General features: G+C 51.0%; 2 protein-coding genes across 2 annotated transcripts; one reads left to right on the forward strand and one right to left on the reverse strand.

The window, feature by feature from the left end:
* The first annotated feature begins 8,656 nt into the window (after window positions 1–8,656).
* LOC100908821 (uncharacterized) lies at window positions 8,657–9,251 on the forward strand. Its single transcript, XM_003739484.2, has 2 exons — window positions 8,657–8,683; window positions 8,768–9,251. Exons 1-2 carry the CDS (start codon window positions 8,672–8,674, stop codon window positions 9,206–9,208), a joined length of 453 nt encoding a protein of 150 aa, XP_003739532.1. The 5' UTR covers window positions 8,657–8,671; the 3' UTR covers window positions 9,209–9,251.
* A 550-nt stretch (window positions 9,252–9,801) lies between these two features.
* CalpC (calpain C) lies at window positions 9,802–17,534 on the reverse strand. The gene is made up of 14 exons (XM_018642142.1): window positions 17,016–17,534; window positions 15,722–15,955; window positions 15,235–15,350; window positions 14,923–15,144; window positions 12,798–12,969; window positions 12,328–12,675; window positions 11,955–12,113; window positions 11,659–11,772; window positions 11,430–11,548; window positions 11,175–11,344; window positions 10,802–11,008; window positions 10,591–10,707; window positions 10,192–10,250; window positions 9,802–10,054 (listed from the first exon to the last, which is right to left on the reverse strand). The coding sequence occupies exons 1-14, from the start codon at window positions 17,046–17,048 to the stop codon at window positions 10,028–10,030; spliced, it is 2,097 nt and encodes a 698-aa protein (XP_018497658.1). The 5' UTR covers window positions 17,049–17,534; the 3' UTR covers window positions 9,802–10,027.
* Between the last annotated feature and the right edge of the window lie 1,159 nt (window positions 17,535–18,693).

Below are 18,693 nucleotides of genomic sequence, written 5' to 3' on the forward strand. Positions count from 1 at the left end.
CCATCAGCTGAGCAGTTTGCGCCTCTGTGCATCAGTCCGCACGCACCGCATGCTCGACGTGTGGTGGAGTCGATCTGCGGTTTCGTTATGTCCTTCACATAGAACGCACCGATAGCGCTTGTCGACAGATCCGAGATCCCGGACCGGATTAGATCGGCTGATTTCGTAATCAGCTCGAAGGAACGGCACTTGTCGATCATTCCTCCAGATCGAGCTATTGGGTCTCTGACATGATTCGACGCTGGAGAGCGGCATCACGAACCCCTATGACAATTCTGGATTGAATGAGCCGGTCCGTCAAGGCGCCGAACTTGCAGTCCTGTGCTGCCCTCCTGAGTCCATCCAGGAAGCTGTCGAACGACTCGCCTGCCTGCTGATCCTTGTCCCGATCCCAGAACCGAAAGTCACAGATTATTTCCGCCGAAGCGGCTCACACAAGTTGTTTCAGCGTCGTGACGTACGTCTTCAAATTGTCGTTTTCTTCATCCGCTCCTGCCGCGCGAGCCCATTCCCGTGCTCTTTCTTCCGAGAGCATCCAGGAAGGCATATTTCTGGAAATTTTCTGTTCGCTCATAGAGCTTACTCAGGGTAGGATAAATTCGCCAATCCCTGTTGAAGGCGAGCCATGCCTCCTGTCGCAGTTCACAGTCCGGATCGAATGGCGTTGGCTGTCGCGCCAGCAGTCGCGTCCGCAGAGGAGGGGCTGGGGAGCTTTAGCCCCCTCCAAGAATGAGAGTTCGTGATACTGAGCTATGGGAGCGAGTCGCCATGTTGGGAATCAGTCCCATGCGAGGACCATATCTAGCCCCCCAAGAAGAATCCTGTGGACGCCACTGCGCGCCAGCATGAAACTCACTTGGGTACTGCGGCCGTCCGATGGCAAGCCGCCGGGGCGCGTCTCCGATAAGCCGTTCGCCATTTTCTGAGTTCGTTTATGACTTCTGACACCATGTACTATCCTAAGCTGAGGAAGGACGTCCGTGTCGTATAAGAGCCCAGTGACGACTATTTACAGAGCAGGGAAAGTATGATTTATGATTGTGATCTCTATTAGAACCGATAACACAGACCCGAATGATACCAGACAGGGTCGGGAAAAATCTGTCCCCCTGCCCCCGGTCTTCAAAGGAGTCGAAATCAGCCAGAATGCACGGGGTTCGTCTCTGGGATGCCCATAGGAATCCGGCAATAGGTGGGGCATATCAGGTCTTTCATACGGCAAGCCGCCATCGTGACTCGCAAAGACTCGACCCAACGCAGAGACCTTGGACCAACATTCGCGGGAAGCTCCAAAGGTTGTAGCATTGGAGAGTAAAGAAAAACTCGATCTCGCTGTGCAGTGTAGACCATGATATCCGTCTCGCTCCTAGCTTTCGGCTGATTTCCCCGCACCAGAGCGGTTCCGAGTTGGGCGTTGTGCATGTGCATGGAATGGACAGAACTCGATTTTGCCGATATCCGCTAGCCGATTTCAGCGGAGGTGCCGTTTGAATTCTTAGGATTCACTGGTTTATCATGCGAAGTGCAGAGCTGCGAACGAATTCGGATATGAGAGCGCTACGCAGTGCGAGGGATTCTTATTTTTGCAAATCATGTCCGGATAGCAAGGGAAAATAGCAATCACTGGCTGTGGTAGATCAGGGCCTACCTAATTACTCCAGGGGCTGCGATGTACACATTTGTCTCGCATTTTAGGAGTTGCCGGAGGAGCTCGACGCCGCGATTTGTTTCCGAATCGGGAGCTCCGCGGTGTCTTCGCGCCAGCTCGGAGCGAGAGGATTCCCTTGCGACTGAATATCCGCGCTGGAGCTCCTCGCGGTTTCGATATGCTTCCGATATCTAAGAATGCCGGTTCCGCGGAAGGAATACTTACAATTAGTTTTCAGGATGACCTTCTCTCCTAAATCAATTCGACGGACCTTGTGCACGCTTCGTACCAGATGAGTGGGTCCGCTCAGAATGAGGGAGAAACTTTCTTGTTCCGAGCTGCGATCTGGTGGCCGAAGCCGTCTTCCATATGGGAGTTCATTCCGCGCTTCGATAACGATTTTATGGGACCCGATGGGTCGAGGCGGGCCTCCCGAAGGCCTGCCACAAATCGCGCCGGTTGGGTCGAGAATATCTACTCAAACGAAAGCTATGAGTCTCGTAAAAATTGCGTACAGAAACAAAGTTTCCACCGTTTGAGCGTCTGCTCATCTCATTGAATCGACACTCCTCCAAGATTCAATGCTCTTATGTTGCTGGGAGAGCAATCGTCAGCTCAAACAGAGATGCTTATCGAAGCTGACTTCTCTTATCCGAATCCAGAATGTGAGCAAGGCATTTGACATCAGTTCATTTGGATAAGCCGACGAAATACTTGAGTGAATCCGCTTTCTAAATACTTTGCGGAAGTGGTTCAGGTAATCGCGCTAGTCTGGAACCAAGAATGACTATTATTCATGGCGCACGGTCATTCGATATTCTGAAAGGGTCCCGAGACTAGAGTTCCGCTGCTCGCACCACACGTACAGACTGCTCCAGCTCCTGGTCCAAATGGTACTGATTACACATGAGCTATCGTCCGCTTGATTGATTCACCACAGCATCCTTTCCATCGCAGGGTGTCAGTCCCCTCGGGGACCTGTTTCAGAAGCATGTATTCGAAGTTATAGTCGGAAACCTAGTCGCTAAACGAAATCCAAGGATTAGCTCAAAGAGAGTATTCAGTGATTTCTCGCTCCGGAAGGAACGCGGCTGGCTCCTCGAGCTTGCATGTGAAATCCAGATTACCGTGAATATTCTGATTGAAGAGCATGCTCGTTTGGTCTTCGAGCCCTCACAGCCCGCCCGTTTGTTTGTGACTGCTCGTGTCTAAGAGGCTGCCCTCTTACGTCTCCCGGTCCCTAAGATGAGCATAGAGCGATTCCCCTTTCGAAAGTGAACACCGCGGGATCCATCGTGCATATACGCTGGCCGAATGGAACAGTCTATCGAAGTCCGTACCGCGAATCTCTTCCAGTCCTCCGGTATCGTATCCGATTCTTGGCTCTTCGAGGTGCCCGATTAGAGACCACTCGAGAGTTCGGAATTGCTGTCTTACTTATTCCAAGCCCCCACAATTTCCCCCTCTATCAGAGACTGCTCGTATCCTTGAAATTACTGCTCTTCGATTAGAATATCACCTTAAATTCCACGCCGCTTCCTTAAAAGGGCTCAGGAGGCTTGAAACGAAGTGAGTGGGAGCTTTGGCGACATCACCAACAGCTGCAGCTCCCTCGTCAGGGATGCGGGACCTTCACCCCGTCGATGCGAGAAAAATTCTAATAACAAAACATTCGATAAGCCATTGCTACGAGGAAACGGACCGATACTGAAGCAGCGTCTTCATGTAGGGCGAGCTATCTTTAAAGCTTGATTTACGGGCGGACGGCAATTCCTCTGTCGGACCATCGTAACCTTATCTTCTTTTAAGCCGAAGACTTCCCCAATCTGTTGGATATGACGCCGAACTTCCTCAGGCAGAAGTTCTGTCAGACTTCGGAGAGCATGACGGAGAAGACGCGATATTCAATGGTCATCTCCCGTCCCAATCTATGAGGAATATGAGGTCGGCCAGCCGGGGCTTCGGCTAGCGGCAGACAGAGCGAAGGACTATAGGCGGCGATCCTGAAGGGATACCGGAGACTCCAAGAGACATGGTACCGACAGAGCTCGGAAGATGTCTTGAGATGGTAATCGAGAGAAATATTACCGATGAAAACGAATTTCAACGCTTGATTTCAGCATCGATCGTCGCAGACGAGTCATCGAGCCGTGAATAACACGCTTCGTTCTCGCGAAGAATCGTGACGAAAGATTGTAAACACGAAGGATCCACCGAGGAAACTACCGGCAAGCCACAGGTTTGTGGAGCTCTATCTAAGAAATTCGTTGATTGGCGAGCGCGATGTAGTCCGTACGGATGTCATTCCCAATATCCAGTGAGCAGTCGCATATCCGAGTTTCGGATAAAGAAGAAGTGGGCGGCGTTTCAGAGGCTTCCCATTGCTCAGCCGATCTGAAAGCGTTTCGCTCATAAATCACCGGCGAGCAAGCGAGCAGCGTGATTCAGTGATACGTGTGCTGTTTGTTTCCATGCGGTGATATTCAGATATACGGCGCAACTTTGTCGCGTTTCTCGAACTTTTCACTCGCATAGCGCAATGCCTGGAACGGGCGTAACTGACAGATAATTGATACATCCTGTTTATCTCTAGACTAGAAGGCTCACGTCTGCCCTATTAGTGTTACTTGTCATCCTGTACTTTCAATGGATGGCGTATCGCTCAGCTCCTATCCCCAGACTCATTGTTGACTAATCTGAGCTGCCTCAGATCGATCAACCCGCCGTGCCGCCGCGTTGCGGAGTCGAATTGAATTCATCATAAAAAGAGCCTTCAGAGCTTCCAATCATCATTCATTATTTTTCATCACTACTCATGACGTGGCTCGCTTCGGTCTCGATCGTGCAATCGGTTCCAACGAATCAGGATTAACGAATGTTTGAAAGCGGTGCGAGAACTGTTTATATGTACATACCTCGTTCGTTCACTCGCGGGTTCGCTGTCGAGCTTTCAATTGAAATGTTCGAAGAAAGTCTAGATCGAAGATATCATTTCGGATCAGCACCCACTCAGTTTTCGGTGCGAGCTGGGACGACATGATCGCGACCTGAGAAGATGGGATTCAGATTCTAGATAGAGGGGAATATCGACAAGACCGCGAGACGCGCACCGCTGATCATCGAGGCTTATCTTGAACATGTGAGATTTGTCTCGCTTGATGTAATCGAGGATTTTCTGCTCCATCACGAACACACGTTTGTTAGCGCGCATCTGACGTCTTATGGAATTCTGAGCTTGACGGGTGTTTAATCTAGATTCCGGCGAGCGAAAGTTGTTGTCCAGATTCGTATTCGCCCGACGCCGATTGCAAAACCTCGACGATATAAGACTTCGGGTCCGCTTCACAGACATCACAATCACCATCGCCGCATGTACAATGAACACCTTCGTGAGTTTCGACGCTTCAGTGACAAGCGCTCGCTTCGACCGCCGCTTCTCTGCAGCCTCCGATAGAATAGCCGATAGCTCACTTAGATCTCAGAACTCGAGAGCTATAAACCAATCCGAATTCAATAGCAATACGATACTCTGAAGCCTTACGATGCGCTGAAAATCCACAGAGCGATAATCCTTTCTCCTCAATTCTTTCCGGTCCTCAGGTTCCCGTAGCTTTATGTTTCGTGGCGGCCGCACACGCCGGAGTCATTTCTTCGGAGGCTTCGGGATGGAATGCACAAGCCTCTAACGGCTGGGAGTCGGCCCCTGCATCGGCATCGGCCGGTTGGGAAGCTCCTTCGCCCTCCGCTGGTTGGGCTCAAGCTTCAGCTCAATCTTCCGGCTGGGAAGCCCCGTCTGCATCGGAAGGTTGGGAAGCTCCCGCCTCATCTGGCTGGCAGCCCTCCGCTCCAGCTTCCGCTGGCTGGGAAGCTCCCTCCGGATGGGCTCCTGCCCCTCAGGCTGAACCTGAGAAGAAAATCATCATTCTCAAACAGCAAGCTAAACACGGAAACGTCGGCGGATCCCTCACTGTTGCCGGACCCACCCATGTGATCAAAACCATCCACCAAGTCAGGACTCTTGATCACGGAGGAGAGATCCTCCACAAGTCCGCCGCTCCGATGGCAAAAATTCTCGTGGTGAAATCCGTCAAACCCGCTCAAGTTAGCCACGGTGTCGAGGGCTGGCCCCATGGTGTCGCTGCCTCGGCTGGATGGCATTAGATCCGAGCTCCGAGTACTTGCTCCAGTCTTCATCATGCACTGCAGAACCCTGTACATAGCATTGACGTTCATCATCGTTTCCTAATAAAACTCCGGGAATCTCATGACGGGGCGATCATTAGCGGTGATAGTGCCCCATACAAATCAATTCCTAAATGTAATTTCGGATGAGCACATGACCCTTCAATCCGATATTCCCGACGACTCGGCTGAATCGACAGATTTTTTCATTACTTCAGTTCCCTTTTTAAATTCACGGACCTTGAAGAGATCATATCGAACACGTGCATCGAGTTCCGGAATAATTTCACCCTATCCGTGTGTAACAGCTCAGGAGGAATGATTCGGAAAGCGATGCATTGAATCATTTTAAATCTGCATGAAAACCAGGATTTCACGTCTTTCTGGAAGCTGATTTATATCGACCACTTGAGGCACCGCACGAAATCCGTTATGGGATGAAAGCACAACTAATTCAAATGAAACTGCCGTTCACGCACATTCCATGATTGTTGAAGGTAATTACAAATCTCCTCCATATTGAGAAGAAACACTTCCTCGACCGCAATCTTCCATGCAGCTACCAAAGCTACGAGGGGCGAGCGCTCCATCGGTGTTTTTCTAGAAATTCCGCCCCGGGTCTCACCGATATCATATCTGAGGAGGGAGCAACCCGCGTCCTGAAAGGATGGTCCTGATCCATACCCACGATCGTGATTGATCTGCGGTCTCCAATCAACAGTAGAGGGTATCGTGAGCCTCTCCGCGCATCTCAACCGTAGGGAGCTTATCCGAAGCCTGGGTTATGCTTATTATTTCGTATTTTGTCGAACTGTGAAGTTCGAGGACGGCAACATCACGCGACCGCGCTGACCCCAGTAGGGGTCATTGATTTTTTCACGATGGCAGAAGACGAACAAATTTGGTGAATGGTTTCGGCTTCCACTGGGATCGAACAGCTCTAAGAGATGCCGATCGGATCTCGACCAGCGAACACTGCGGTTTTCTGATTTATTTGTTTTGACGTGAAAGAGCGCCGTTTTTCGACGGCGGACCGAAAATTATGACTTGCGGCCCACAGTCCTTCGGTAGGCGCTGCGAAGATTGGAAGAAGTACATACAAGATAAGAGTTACAAGACTTAAATCGTCTCTGCTCCAGTGGGTATCGCTCGGGATCATTTCGTGCCCGAATCAGAAGAATGGTAGAACGGTGTCGCCTAGCCTTCCAGGGACACGAATCCTTCGACGCATCACGCTTGATCACAGCAAAAGACCTTATAAACGATTAATTCACACCTGCTGCCATCAATCTCCTGCGGTTAGACGTTTTATGAGCTTTCCGAGGTATCTGAAACTTCGCTATGGGCCTCTCTTGCTATCTATGAATGGTGTCGCGTCCCTCATCGGTGGAAGAAACGCGTCTCCACCAGAGCGGAGAGAACGGGGCCTGGTACAGAGTGAAGACGCGGAGCTTGTCTGGGCATCAAACCATGAGCAAAGACCAGCTCGTCCTTCTCCGATGATCAATATCGAGGAATATTTGCAGGATAATCCCTCTGGAAGACGGGTGTCAGATTGAATTTTCTTTCGGGCCATATTCGAGCGCCGCAGGGGTCCGCGGGACATTTTGAAAAATTCACTCCACTATAGTATGAGCGAGAAGCACATTGACATGATCGGAATACAAGCCTACCGATCATGGATGACTTCTATTTGACTCTCCGGGCATCGGGGGAAAACCCTTCAATCTGTCTTATAGAGGAGCCCGTTCCACCGATCTCATCGAATTTCCCAGCTCTCATTCGCGATGCTCAGCTTCGCGTATGTGAAGAGATGGTGGCGGGGCAAAAGAGAGGACCTCCTCGCGGGCCACGAACTTGACACCCCTGCTCTAGAACTCCGAGAGGTAGCTGAATGGCTGAATATAGATTCTTCTCTGAGCAACATGATCTCGGACAAATCAGAGGTTCCAGCGGCCCGCCTCCGGAACAGACGCGTTCGAGCGGATTGATCGCGTTCATCTGACCTGAGCCGGTGGATTCCCCCAAGCATTTCGTAGGAATGGAAGCATGCGCAAGCCGAGAGCGAGATCAGCCTCCTGGCTAGCACGAGCACACTCAATCCCAAGCTGGTTCTGCATTTGAATCAGGTTCATGTGCTCATCTACAAAAGATCTGTATTGACGATATCTCCGAGCGTGACTCATTTAATCTACGCCCGCAGAGATTTCTCGGGATTGGCCGTTATATGTTCCTCGGAAGCAAAATAGGCTACCGTTCGGGCTAGATATTGAAGCGTCTCCCGAATATCGAAGCTCCCGACGGGCACCGGCAGGGCTTCGCGTGCATCAGTAGGGCGCTCAGCTCGTGAAGCTCGCGATGCAAACCAGAGGCTGTCTAAAGCCTGAGCCACCTGTTTCGAGTGGGAAGTCGAGAGCAGGACCCGTGTCGGTAAATCATCTTCGTGGTCAAGACGATCTGATGAGACTTTCTCAAGAACAATGGTATCGATTCTGACATTGACAGGGGATCCTTCACCACCAGTCAGCGATTATTATACTATCGAAGCCTCGGGGATTACGATCGATCTGATGAGTGATGCGTTCGATCAGATCCGAACACAACAGTAGCTCCGGGTCATCTTCAGTGTTCATCAACATGATCATCATGAACCCGTGAACCGTCAGTAATGCCGAAACAATTACTCTGCCCAGTGCTCAATCGCGTTGCTGGCGCCCCGAGGTCATTTCGAACGACCTTGCCATGGTGGTCAGTCCTCCCCCTGACACTCTTCTCCCTCCCAGGACGTACAAATATAAGCACTGCTAACATTGACCAATTCATCGAAACTTATCGTCCAACATGAAGATCTTCGTAAGTATCGCAACAGCAATTCCTCCTCCCGAGCGCAAAAGAGGACTCCACCTGAACAAGCGATAACGGATTTCATTGGTACAGGTCGTCATCGCTCTTTGCGTCGCCGTCGCCAACGCCGGGTTCTCCGGAGGCTCGTCGGGAGGTTGGCAGCAAGAGCAACAATCTTCTGGATGGGAACAACAACAGTCCTCCGGATGGCAGCAGCAGCAGCAACCCCAGCAGGAGCAGAAGATCATCATCATTAAGCAACAGGGAGGTCATGGTGGAAGCTCCGGAGGATCCCTCACCGTTGCTGGTCCCACTCACGTGATCAAGACCATCCACCAGGTCCGCACCATCGACCAAGGAGGAAAGATCCTTTCCAAGAGCGGTGGTGGCTCCGGACAACAAGCTAAGGTCCTCGTCGTGAAGGAAGTCAAGACCGCCACGATCCAGCACGCTCCCAAGCAGCAGAACAACGGCTGGGCTCCCCAGCAGCAGAACAATGGCTGGGCTTCTCAGCAACAGAACAGCGGATGGTAAAAAGGATTTACCGTACTCGTGTACACACGGTGTAAATAAACTAGTTCAACTTCTTGAAGATCTCGGTATCTCCCCATAATCTCCACGGTCACTCCCCGCGTGGGTGAACGATGTCGATAAGTAACTCGATCGAGTGCCTTGTGAACGGAATACCCATCGAGCGGGACAGAACTCTGACTCCTCGCCTTTCATTCATTCGAGAAAATTTCGGATCGGCCGGCTGATGAATCGGATAGTTCCGTCATATCGGAAACTCTTGGAGCGGGAGAAATCAGCTCGATGCGGTGGAGAATCTGACGTCCGCAACCCCCCGTTCGCTTAGATAGATGCGTGCTCGAAATAATAGCTTGCGTGAAGTGGCTATGGAGCGATCGCTAGACTGTACCCCTCCCTCGCGACTTCCCTTGCTTAAATGTTTATGGAAGACTCTGGTATCGATTGCCCGAGTCTCCTAAAACTTCTGACGCGCTGGACGAAAAAACACGAGATTTTGCCGCACCCGCCATCTGTTGGATCGTCTGTCGAGCGTGACTCACTGGGGAACTTGAATATTATCACTTGACCCTTTCCCCATCGAAAACGATAACAGTGAATGTACATTGATTTTATTAGTAGACTTTGACACTTGACTTGTCCCGGGGTATTTACAACAGAGTGAGTCTTCCTCCCCACGTTTCTTGTCGCTTCCGTTCTCATCAACTGGGGATACGGCAGGGTATCTCACCGATCCGCTGCCTCGACCCAGCTCCGCCAATATTTAGTTCATTTCTCATAAATAGCGTAGCTCCTGCGGTAGCTCCTCCTTATCGATCTCCTTCACTAGCAAGGCAAACACGCTCGCAGCCACTGTAACGGATTTCATTTCGCTCAGTAGCTGTGCCGATAATGAAGAATAACAGCTCAAGCTCAGGTCACTACGGAGACTTTTCGCTTTGATTGCTAGCTCCGACCTGTGGGGTTCTCACGCCGCGAACGATACTCACTTCTTGCAATGAAAGTTTCACGAATCCATTCTGAAGTGGGTCTTTCTTCTCGAACGAGCCTTGGAGGGAAGGAGAATCGGTTATTTCGAGGGAGGTGGATTGTGTGAAAAACTCTAATGCCCGTCGGGGAGCGATGATCCGACTCTGATTCAGGGGCGCGCACAGGATTTTTTTTGGGGGGGCAGCTAGAGTTTTGAAGGGGGCCAGACGACCATGAATTAATGATGACGCGCCTTCTCGGGGTCCATACTTTAGCATTGAAACCGAAGAAATTTGGTTGGGGGCATGGCCCCCTTGGCCCCCCCCCCTGTGCGCGCCTCTGCTCTGATTCCATCCTGTTTCATCGAACCCGACGGCTCATCTCCGGCATGTAGAAAGGGCTGCTGACGATTATCTTACCGAAAGCAGCAGCCAGATGTAGGACGCAAGCCACGAAGTCGCCGAATCGCAGGGTGCCGTCTTTTCGCATGTACCGTAACACCAGCAGCGAGAGCACGTCGGCATTGAGTTTGAAGCCTGGGGATACAAAGCCTCGGTTGAGGCATATGTTTCATAAATCTAGGGACAGCTCTTAAGCAAAGACCTCTGGTCCGCGACAGCGTCGACTTACCGATATCTTCAAGCGACTCCTTCAGACGGTCTGCCCTCAGGACACCCACCGTTCCCTTAGTATACGCTTTGAACACGGTCTGCCACCATTTCAAGGAACATATGAATTGTTTATAATCCTGGAAACGGAGGCGACCGAGTCCTGTGTTGTCCATAGCCAGCACGACCTGACGACACACTTCCATGGTGGCACAGCTTTTCACATAATCTACAAGGTAATCAATTGATCAGTGTGGGACTCCTCCTCGTTCGAGAAGCTTCTCCCTGATCTCCGCGGAGCAGCAGATTCAAATTACAATCCGCTATAATGATCCTGTCATCGACCGAAGATACGTTAGCATGACAGAAACAGGAATCCTTCTTGGTTCACTGACCGTTTGGCAGGCAGGTCTCGAGGATTTCTTGAAGGTCAAAAGCATTAACACATTTGTGTTCGTCTGCCATCTGCAGGAAGACCTGCTCGTATGTTGCCAACGATGACTCCATTTGCGGCTGAATCTTTTTAAATGGCGATCTTGTGCAGCTCACCGGATATTCTATATATCTGAAGGGACCCAGGACTCGCATTAGTCTCGCTGCTTTCGGAATTCCTCGTGTTTCAATCTGATTAATCTCCGAAATCGTCTTACTTGAGCTTGGTGGGCTTCTCAGAGAAAACTCTGAGCGTGAAGAGTGCTTCTTCACCGGGTTCAAATGTTGTGGGAATTATCACATAATGTCCCTGTTCCAGAGGGCAGCGGACACACACCTAGAAGTCCATCAAAAGCCAGCGACTATGAGATTACGATCGTCACAGAGACAGGACGAAATAATTAGCGGAGTGATTCGCCACCGAAAAGCTGCATTCTGACAGCTGACCTGTTTGTAATTTGAGTAATGCGAGCTGAGGAGCGATTTCACTTCTTTGAAGTAAGCTTTCGCGAGAGGTTCTTGAACCGTCTTCTGGCAATGGTACACCGTGAATCCGATAACCTGGAATCGAGTGCAATATCATGAAAGATCAACCTTCGGGTGCTGCATTTCGATCGGCGTTGGGATTATAGATGGGTAGAGTCTAAGGATATTGGGGCGTACGAGGAAGAGGAGGAGGGAAAGGGAATGAGGGGGTCTGAGGCTGCTGGAAATCTGCAATCTCGGAGGCTTGACCTAATCACCTTTGGCTCGATGACGGCGTCTTGGCACAATGAAATCACTACGCTTTCGCTGTCCTGAACCGACAGCATGATCTGTGGATTCATGTGAAATGTATCCGTGTTATTCCGACATCCTCCGCCGCTGACACCTCGCTGCCAGCGTTCCTTCGCAAGTTTAACCTAGGAGAACAAGAGTTTTTCATTCGTCAGTCTTGGCGCTCGAATGCCGAGCCCTTCACAATGTCGACTATAGTTCTCTCAAAACTCGCGATTAATTATAAATGACCCCCGGATGAGTCCGTTGTGTGAGCACAAGAAGAATGAGATCGCCTGGAAGTTTTATATAGCGGATTGATTCCGCCCGAATGAGCGCTGTCCCGGAGATCGTCCTCACCTGCCAAGGGATCCTGCCCTTCAATGATGGCTCATCTCGGGAGGTTTCAGCGTCGAGATGGACGACTTCGAATGTGGTGAACGAAGTAGACACTTCTTCGAACGTCATGTAGAACTCGCCATCGGCTAACATTTTGCCACCGAGCGCCCGATGCTGATCGTCTTTCGGAAGCTTTTCGAACTCATGGCAATTCTTCACGAACGCTGATGCTACTGGGGACCTCATCCGAACGAGCCGGATCTGATCGCCTCTCGAAGTCACCATCTCGCAGTATTGAGAAATCCGGTAGTTGACACCGACGGAAATTCCATTAGGTAATCGGTCGTTTGGCGCTTGTTTCGGTGCCGTCTGCAACATTGAGATAAGCTGAGAATGTGCGTTCGAATCTCAGGTTTTTCTGACACGATGTTCGGACCCAAGGATCCCGCTATCCGAATGAATCCGGAATCGGGGAGCTTGCGGTAGCTTACCCCATTCGTGACTGGTGGCACTACCAAGGCTGTGACTATACTGGTACGCGTGAGCAAATAGTTCAGGGTAGAAGATAATTCGATCGTCAATCCTTCCGTTACACCTCCGGTCAGATCCGATAAACCGTCCATTGAGTTCCCATACTTCAGAGCTTCATACGATCCGTACATCCTGTGGAAAACAAAGCCAGCTTTAGTTTTTGGGCTGCTTATCCCGGAAAGACAGGTGTGGGCGACGAGTTCTCAACGCTCCGTATATTCACGCGAATCGACCATTTGGGTTGATAGGAGGCGCCTCCCAGGAGGTGCACCCCATGGGATGAAACTGCGGAGCATCCACTCCGATTTCGGGACTTCAAATGAGATGCATTGTCTGCGCCAATCGTGTTCTGGGCAAAAAAATGCCGTGCTCTGTCCTCTACGTTAGAGTTACCCATATGTATTAGAATTCCCCTCTCTCTCGGAGCACATTCGATTTTTTCGACGCATTCCGGATATAGTGGTCAGCTGGGTCGCTCCGAAGCTGATCTGATACGACTTTAGAGTCCGTATGCATTCATTTCCTCGAGTTTCCACGCCTCGACTCGGTCTTAAGCGTACGGTGTATCAACGTGAGATTCGGGCTCCAATAGGTTGTCGGGGAATTGCGTTAGAAGAGCCGCCCCCGGTGTAGGCGTTGTCATCGTTGACTAATATTCAGTCGGAGTCACAAAGCGCGCGCGAAGGCGTCGTCGTTGTCTTCAAAAAACATGCAGACGGATAGATTTGAAAACGAACGACCATCAGAGGGTCAGTCGCGAAGGCGTCGGGGAAGCATGCGTCTTGCGTGGAGGAGAACGCCGTCGCGCCGGCCGCCGTCGGTGGCTCAGGGGTTATTCAGTGAATGGAAACGACCGCCGCGAGCCAATTCTCGGTAGTTCAGTTAATAGAAACCCAGCGGTTGCCCGGAGTGAATAACGGTCCTGAGTCGCTACCCAGACCTGAGTTCCTAAAATGATTCAAATCGTTTTTGAATGGCTCGATATCGAAATTTGGCGTTTTCTTCATCGTCGTTCATCTGGAGCTGCGTCGCCCAGTTCTCGCAGAGAATTAACTTCCGACAGACTCTCCCCATTGCTTTGGCTGGAATACACCGCAGAGACTCGGGGACCGCGTCTGCACAGCAAGAAGAGCAATATTTCCCAATCCACACCCACATTCCTAGTCCTGAATCTGCTTGCTGCCGAATCCACGCGTCTTTGACGTTCTGGCCGCAGGAAGCTTGGATTTTTCAAAAGAGCCATGGTTTCACCAGTTATTCGGGCCAACAGCAAGATGACCGGATCGGAACTGAACCCAATGACGGAGGGTTCTCGGCAAGAGAGAAGTTCTCGGATCCATTCGTGCGTGTTGGCTCGTTGTCTCTATTAGCCTGACTCCTCATCTCGGATTTGCTTAAGCTCATCATTCGGGAAGGATGCACCCGAGTGCATCCAGAGACGACTGGTGATTGCATGCGGAAATCAATATATTCATGCATGGCTCCCTTTTGAGGACCTTGCGAATCGGGGAGTTTCGGAAGCCTTCAGGCTCCACGTGTGCGGGAGTGTTGGGAGCGTGGATTTCCGGAAGTAATAATTCGGACATCTCAAGTTCTTAATTGCTTTCCACACGGAAAATGCGTGGACCGTCGATGGGATTCGCGCGCAATCAGATTGCCTCATTAGTAAAAAAAAGTCCGCGAACTTTTCGCCTTTCTACAGGGTGAATTGCGAGTCGCGGTGAATGCGCGATAGCGCTCTTCCCAGGCGAAAGCATTGGGAACAGATCGGGAGGGGAGGGGAGTCGATAGAGCGTATCACGGGAATCTTTTAGTATTCTCTCGCGTAGCTTGTTGACTGGTCCGCGTCTTTATCTATCGACAACAGGCGATGTTTGTTTGTCTTCTCATCGCATCATTCTCGATTGTCTGTCTGTAAGAAGCACCTGATTGCCGCTTGTATCGAAAATTTTGCGTTGCGCAAACCCTTCGCAACTTCCACAAAAAAACATCGGAGAGCTAGACCTGATTTCATCAGCTTGATGGGTTGAGAGTTCTACGTCGAATGATATGCTTGTAGGAGACGAAACTGTATGGGGGACTCACTTTGCATATGCTTTCTCAAGCAAGGCTGGCCAGAAATGATTCTCTGAGTTTGATCCATGACTATGGATGAAGACGAGTTTGCCGTTGAACGTGGGGAGACGATCGTCGATCAATACTTCTTTCCAGTCTCCGGCCCACCATATCCGGAAACGGAATATTCCGCAGTACTCGTCCTCTTCTGTGAAGCCTTGGTCCGCAGGAACGACTCGATAGAAGAGAGCCCTGGAAACAGGAGGAAATCTCTCAATCTTTCGACCTGTAAGTGAGTCTTTGCCGAATTACGGCATCCTGACGCAGAGTGGAGGCACTTACCGACACGTGGCCAAGATGCCGAGGCAGGACACGAGCCATTTATCCCCCAGTTTCCCCGGAGTTAAGTCGAACAGAGACGGTCCATCTACGACGAATTCTGGATTCGAGCATATTTCCTGAGGAAGAGAAAGCAGGCTGGGAACGGAGAGACCTGACTGCTCGAAATGGCTTCCAGGCAATAATTCGGTTTCGCGGCAGTCGCTACAGTGATGCGAATGGCTGGCATTTTCAGTGTCGTCCAGTGGTGGCCAGTGTTTGGGGACCACGCAAGTGATCCGGATGACCCACAAAACTCCGACCACGTAATGCACGATGGTGTAATACGCAATTCGAATGCTTGCGTTATTCTGGGGATTTTATTTCTCTCTACGAAAACAGTCCGGTCCGTACTAATAATGAAGTGAATGGATAATCGGATTCGAGCAGACGGGTCTGTTTCGAGATTCTCCCTTTCTGTTTTGAATTGTTCCTGCTCTTGTGAACTTACGTGCGGTCGCTTCCAGGAAAACTGAAACGGCGGAGTCTGATGATAGAACACCGTGCTCTGTACCGCCGGGAACTCCGGGTCCTCGTAGAGCTTGCCCCTCTCGAGGTTCTTGCGAACACGCTCGAAATCAGACATGGATCCGTCGGGTTCTGAAGCGCCGAGGTTCGCGAGAGCCGATCTTTTCTTCAAGGATGACCCGTTCACCACCGAGGCACGAATCGTCCCCGTTCGACTCTGAAACAAGCATAGAACGTTAAGGACCAGGTCTTTCGCGGGCGCAGGGCCCAGTACAACGGAAGTTTCTCACGGCGAGAGCGGGTCTAGGGAGTGACAGGAGAGCATGCCACCAACCAAGGAGATCGAAAGCGCCTAAGCGGAGAATTATTAAGAGACGCTCGGTCACATGTCATCCGTCCAATTACGATCCATGAATGTCGACCACGAGCTATCCGGTTCGGCAGGTGCATCTTCGAAGCAAAAGTTGGCTTATCGGCCGGGACAGGGCCACCGCTTTCGACATCGAGGACTGCGACTGCTACAAGGATAATCCCTAGACGTGACCAGCATCAGACCAGCGCCCTCCGTGAAGTGGAATATTTTTGCTGTCCCTGCATTCCAAGGCGACCTCACAGATCCCGATCGAAGGAGTTCCACGGCGCTGCAACTGTCATATATAATTTCTGATATCGCTTCTGTTCGGAAATGAATCTCCGACGGGATATTCACGATGAGTCGAGAATCGTTCCCGGAATGGGCGGGATCGCTCAGCAGTCTCGTCTAGCGAATGATAGACTATAAGCATGTCGTTCGATTGGAGTCAACAGCGGAAATGACATCTCTCCTCGGACCAGCGATCCCGCCAAGGCTCACGGTATGGGTTCCGATTCAATCGGAGCCCAGCCAGCTGTCAAATGAGTGAACTGTGATTTTCGTTATATCCCATAACTCAATTAGTGGTCGATGCTCCTCCCACTGAAGCTTGCATCAAAGAGCGATCCGGGAGCGGTAATTTTGCGAACTATTTCCGTACCAGGAAATCGATATACGGAGACCATGGCAGACGCTTGCCCACGGTGGCCCCGGGGTAACTCAATCGGCGGGACCCACCAAGAAATACCAGATGCTTCTATCAACAATGGTTTCGCGAACCGACAACTTTTTCACCGGATCCGACGCTGAATGACGGACGGGCGCACGTACGTCAGAATGGAAAACTGCTGGACTCGCTCGGCGCTGCCGGCTAGGAAAATGACGTTTCACCTCAGTAGATAGGCGTTGTTCCATGACGAAGTACCTGATTTGTCGACCTTCCCGAAGTTGAAGTCATTGCAATCTTTGCTTTCTAGCTCGCCCAGCGGCTTCCTGCTCGATCGCTCCACGCTTCGAGGGAGAGTCCCCGGACAAAGTATATTCTGGCGATTTTTGTCAACACCGCCGGATGATCAGCTGACTGCGGCCAGCGGATGTTCGATCGAGGGCAAACAGACCGACATCACACTTCACACTTCGATTAATCACTCATTGAGCCCTTGATGGGCGGCAACAACAAACATATCTTTGAGGATCCACAGAGCTCTGGAAGAAAACGGGCCGCATCACACATGGACTGCGTCGTCTCCTTGAGGAGGTGTGTCCGCGAATGGGACACCGGATCTTCAGTCGCTCACTCGGAGCGTAAGGCGTCTGGAGGAGTCAGTCGCTCAGGTACTACACACGAGATCCACGAGAAAGAGACGGTGTTTCGAAGAGCAAGACACGCTTAGAGCCATCTCAGCCCTCCGCGCTGGGAGTCCAGCGGCGAGCGAATCCGTTTGCTAACAATGCTCCAAGTTCACGAGGCGACGCGCTGTCAGTGGTCCTTTACGAGATTCGCGGCTTTGATAAAGGCCGTAAAGCAGTCAAAGAGCTTGTCGTGTATCGTCATAATCGACAACGATGGCCAGAGTCACGAAGCAAGATCACCTCTTTAGCACTTTTTTGCCGCCCTCATTGACTTCATAGACGGTTAGCGCGTCTGGGACTTCTGGTGCAAAACGTGCATCGCTCAGATTCCGTTTGAGTCGTCGGAGTCTGTCTAAATCACTGACGTCAGATCTCGTGTTAGGATCCCGAGGCAAAGGAGCTTCGACTGCTCGTGGAAAGCACCGAAGAGCTCACTCCGCTTTCTCCGTCCTGATCAGTCTGGAAGCACCGCGGCGCCACCATCATAGTCAGAAGGACTCATTTTTAAATTATTCGAACTTGCTCCTCATGCCCGAGAGATGGAGAGGTCCACTTAGTGTTCTTCTGTATTCCGTGACTTCTAATATTTTCTTATTTTCACACATCTCGTCCGACGACTCTTTTTTCCTCAACTAGACGCCGACTGTCCATCGCTGAATGACGTGAGCGAGACAATTCAGCTCTATAGCTAGATAATTAAGAATGTATTTCTCAGAGAATTTCGTTGCGTTCTTCTCGATCCGACGGCCCACTTTCCCTCGGCAATTCTTCGGGATAAACGTCAGCTGAGACTTCAGTGTCCAGGAGCCAGCCGGCAACCGACATGACGTCTGAGCACAGCTCGAATGGTATTCGGTTCTTCACGACGCAATGTTGTCTAAAAACCACCGTTCTGTTTCCAACATGGGTAAACAGAGACCTAATTCCCCTGGTTTGATTAGCCTCGATAATCGCGGCTCAATCCTGTCGGGCAATTGTCGTACCTGCTTCAACTGAATCACGGTCTCTTTCCCGCCAGAACGAACCATCCTGCGGGGATGCACAGATTGAGGTTTGCACTGAATTCCTCAAACTTCAACTGAGCACTTCAGTCCGGAGCGCGCGGCACCACGATCACAGGATTCACGAGCTCTCAATCGGGAATCACTCGCGCTGCCGTAGCGATTAGCGAAAGATGCTTGCATCCGTCCGATGGAATGGACTTGTCGAAAACGCGTGGATGAAATTCGCGATGGTGCGGTGGCGGGGGA

Source organism: Galendromus occidentalis, unplaced genomic scaffold (genome assembly GCF_000255335.2).
Source record: "Galendromus occidentalis unplaced genomic scaffold, Mocc_1.1 scf7180000076543, whole genome shotgun sequence".
Taxonomy (NCBI): Eukaryota; Metazoa; Arthropoda; class Arachnida; order Mesostigmata; family Phytoseiidae; genus Galendromus; species Galendromus occidentalis.

Bases quoted from the DNA above. Each gene is read 5' to 3' on its own strand.
- CalpC (XM_018642142.1), bottom strand. From the start codon at position 17,048: ATGACTTCAACTTCGGGAAGGTCGACAAATCAG. The intron at 12,676-12,797 runs GTAAGCTACCGC...TCAATGTTGCAG, and splicing joins TGCCACCAGTCACGAATGGG to ACGGCACCGAAACAAGCGCC. The intron at 11,549-11,658 runs GTCAGCTGTCAG...ATGGACTTCTAG, and splicing joins ATTACTCAAATTACAAACAG to GTGTGTGTCCGCTGCCCTCT.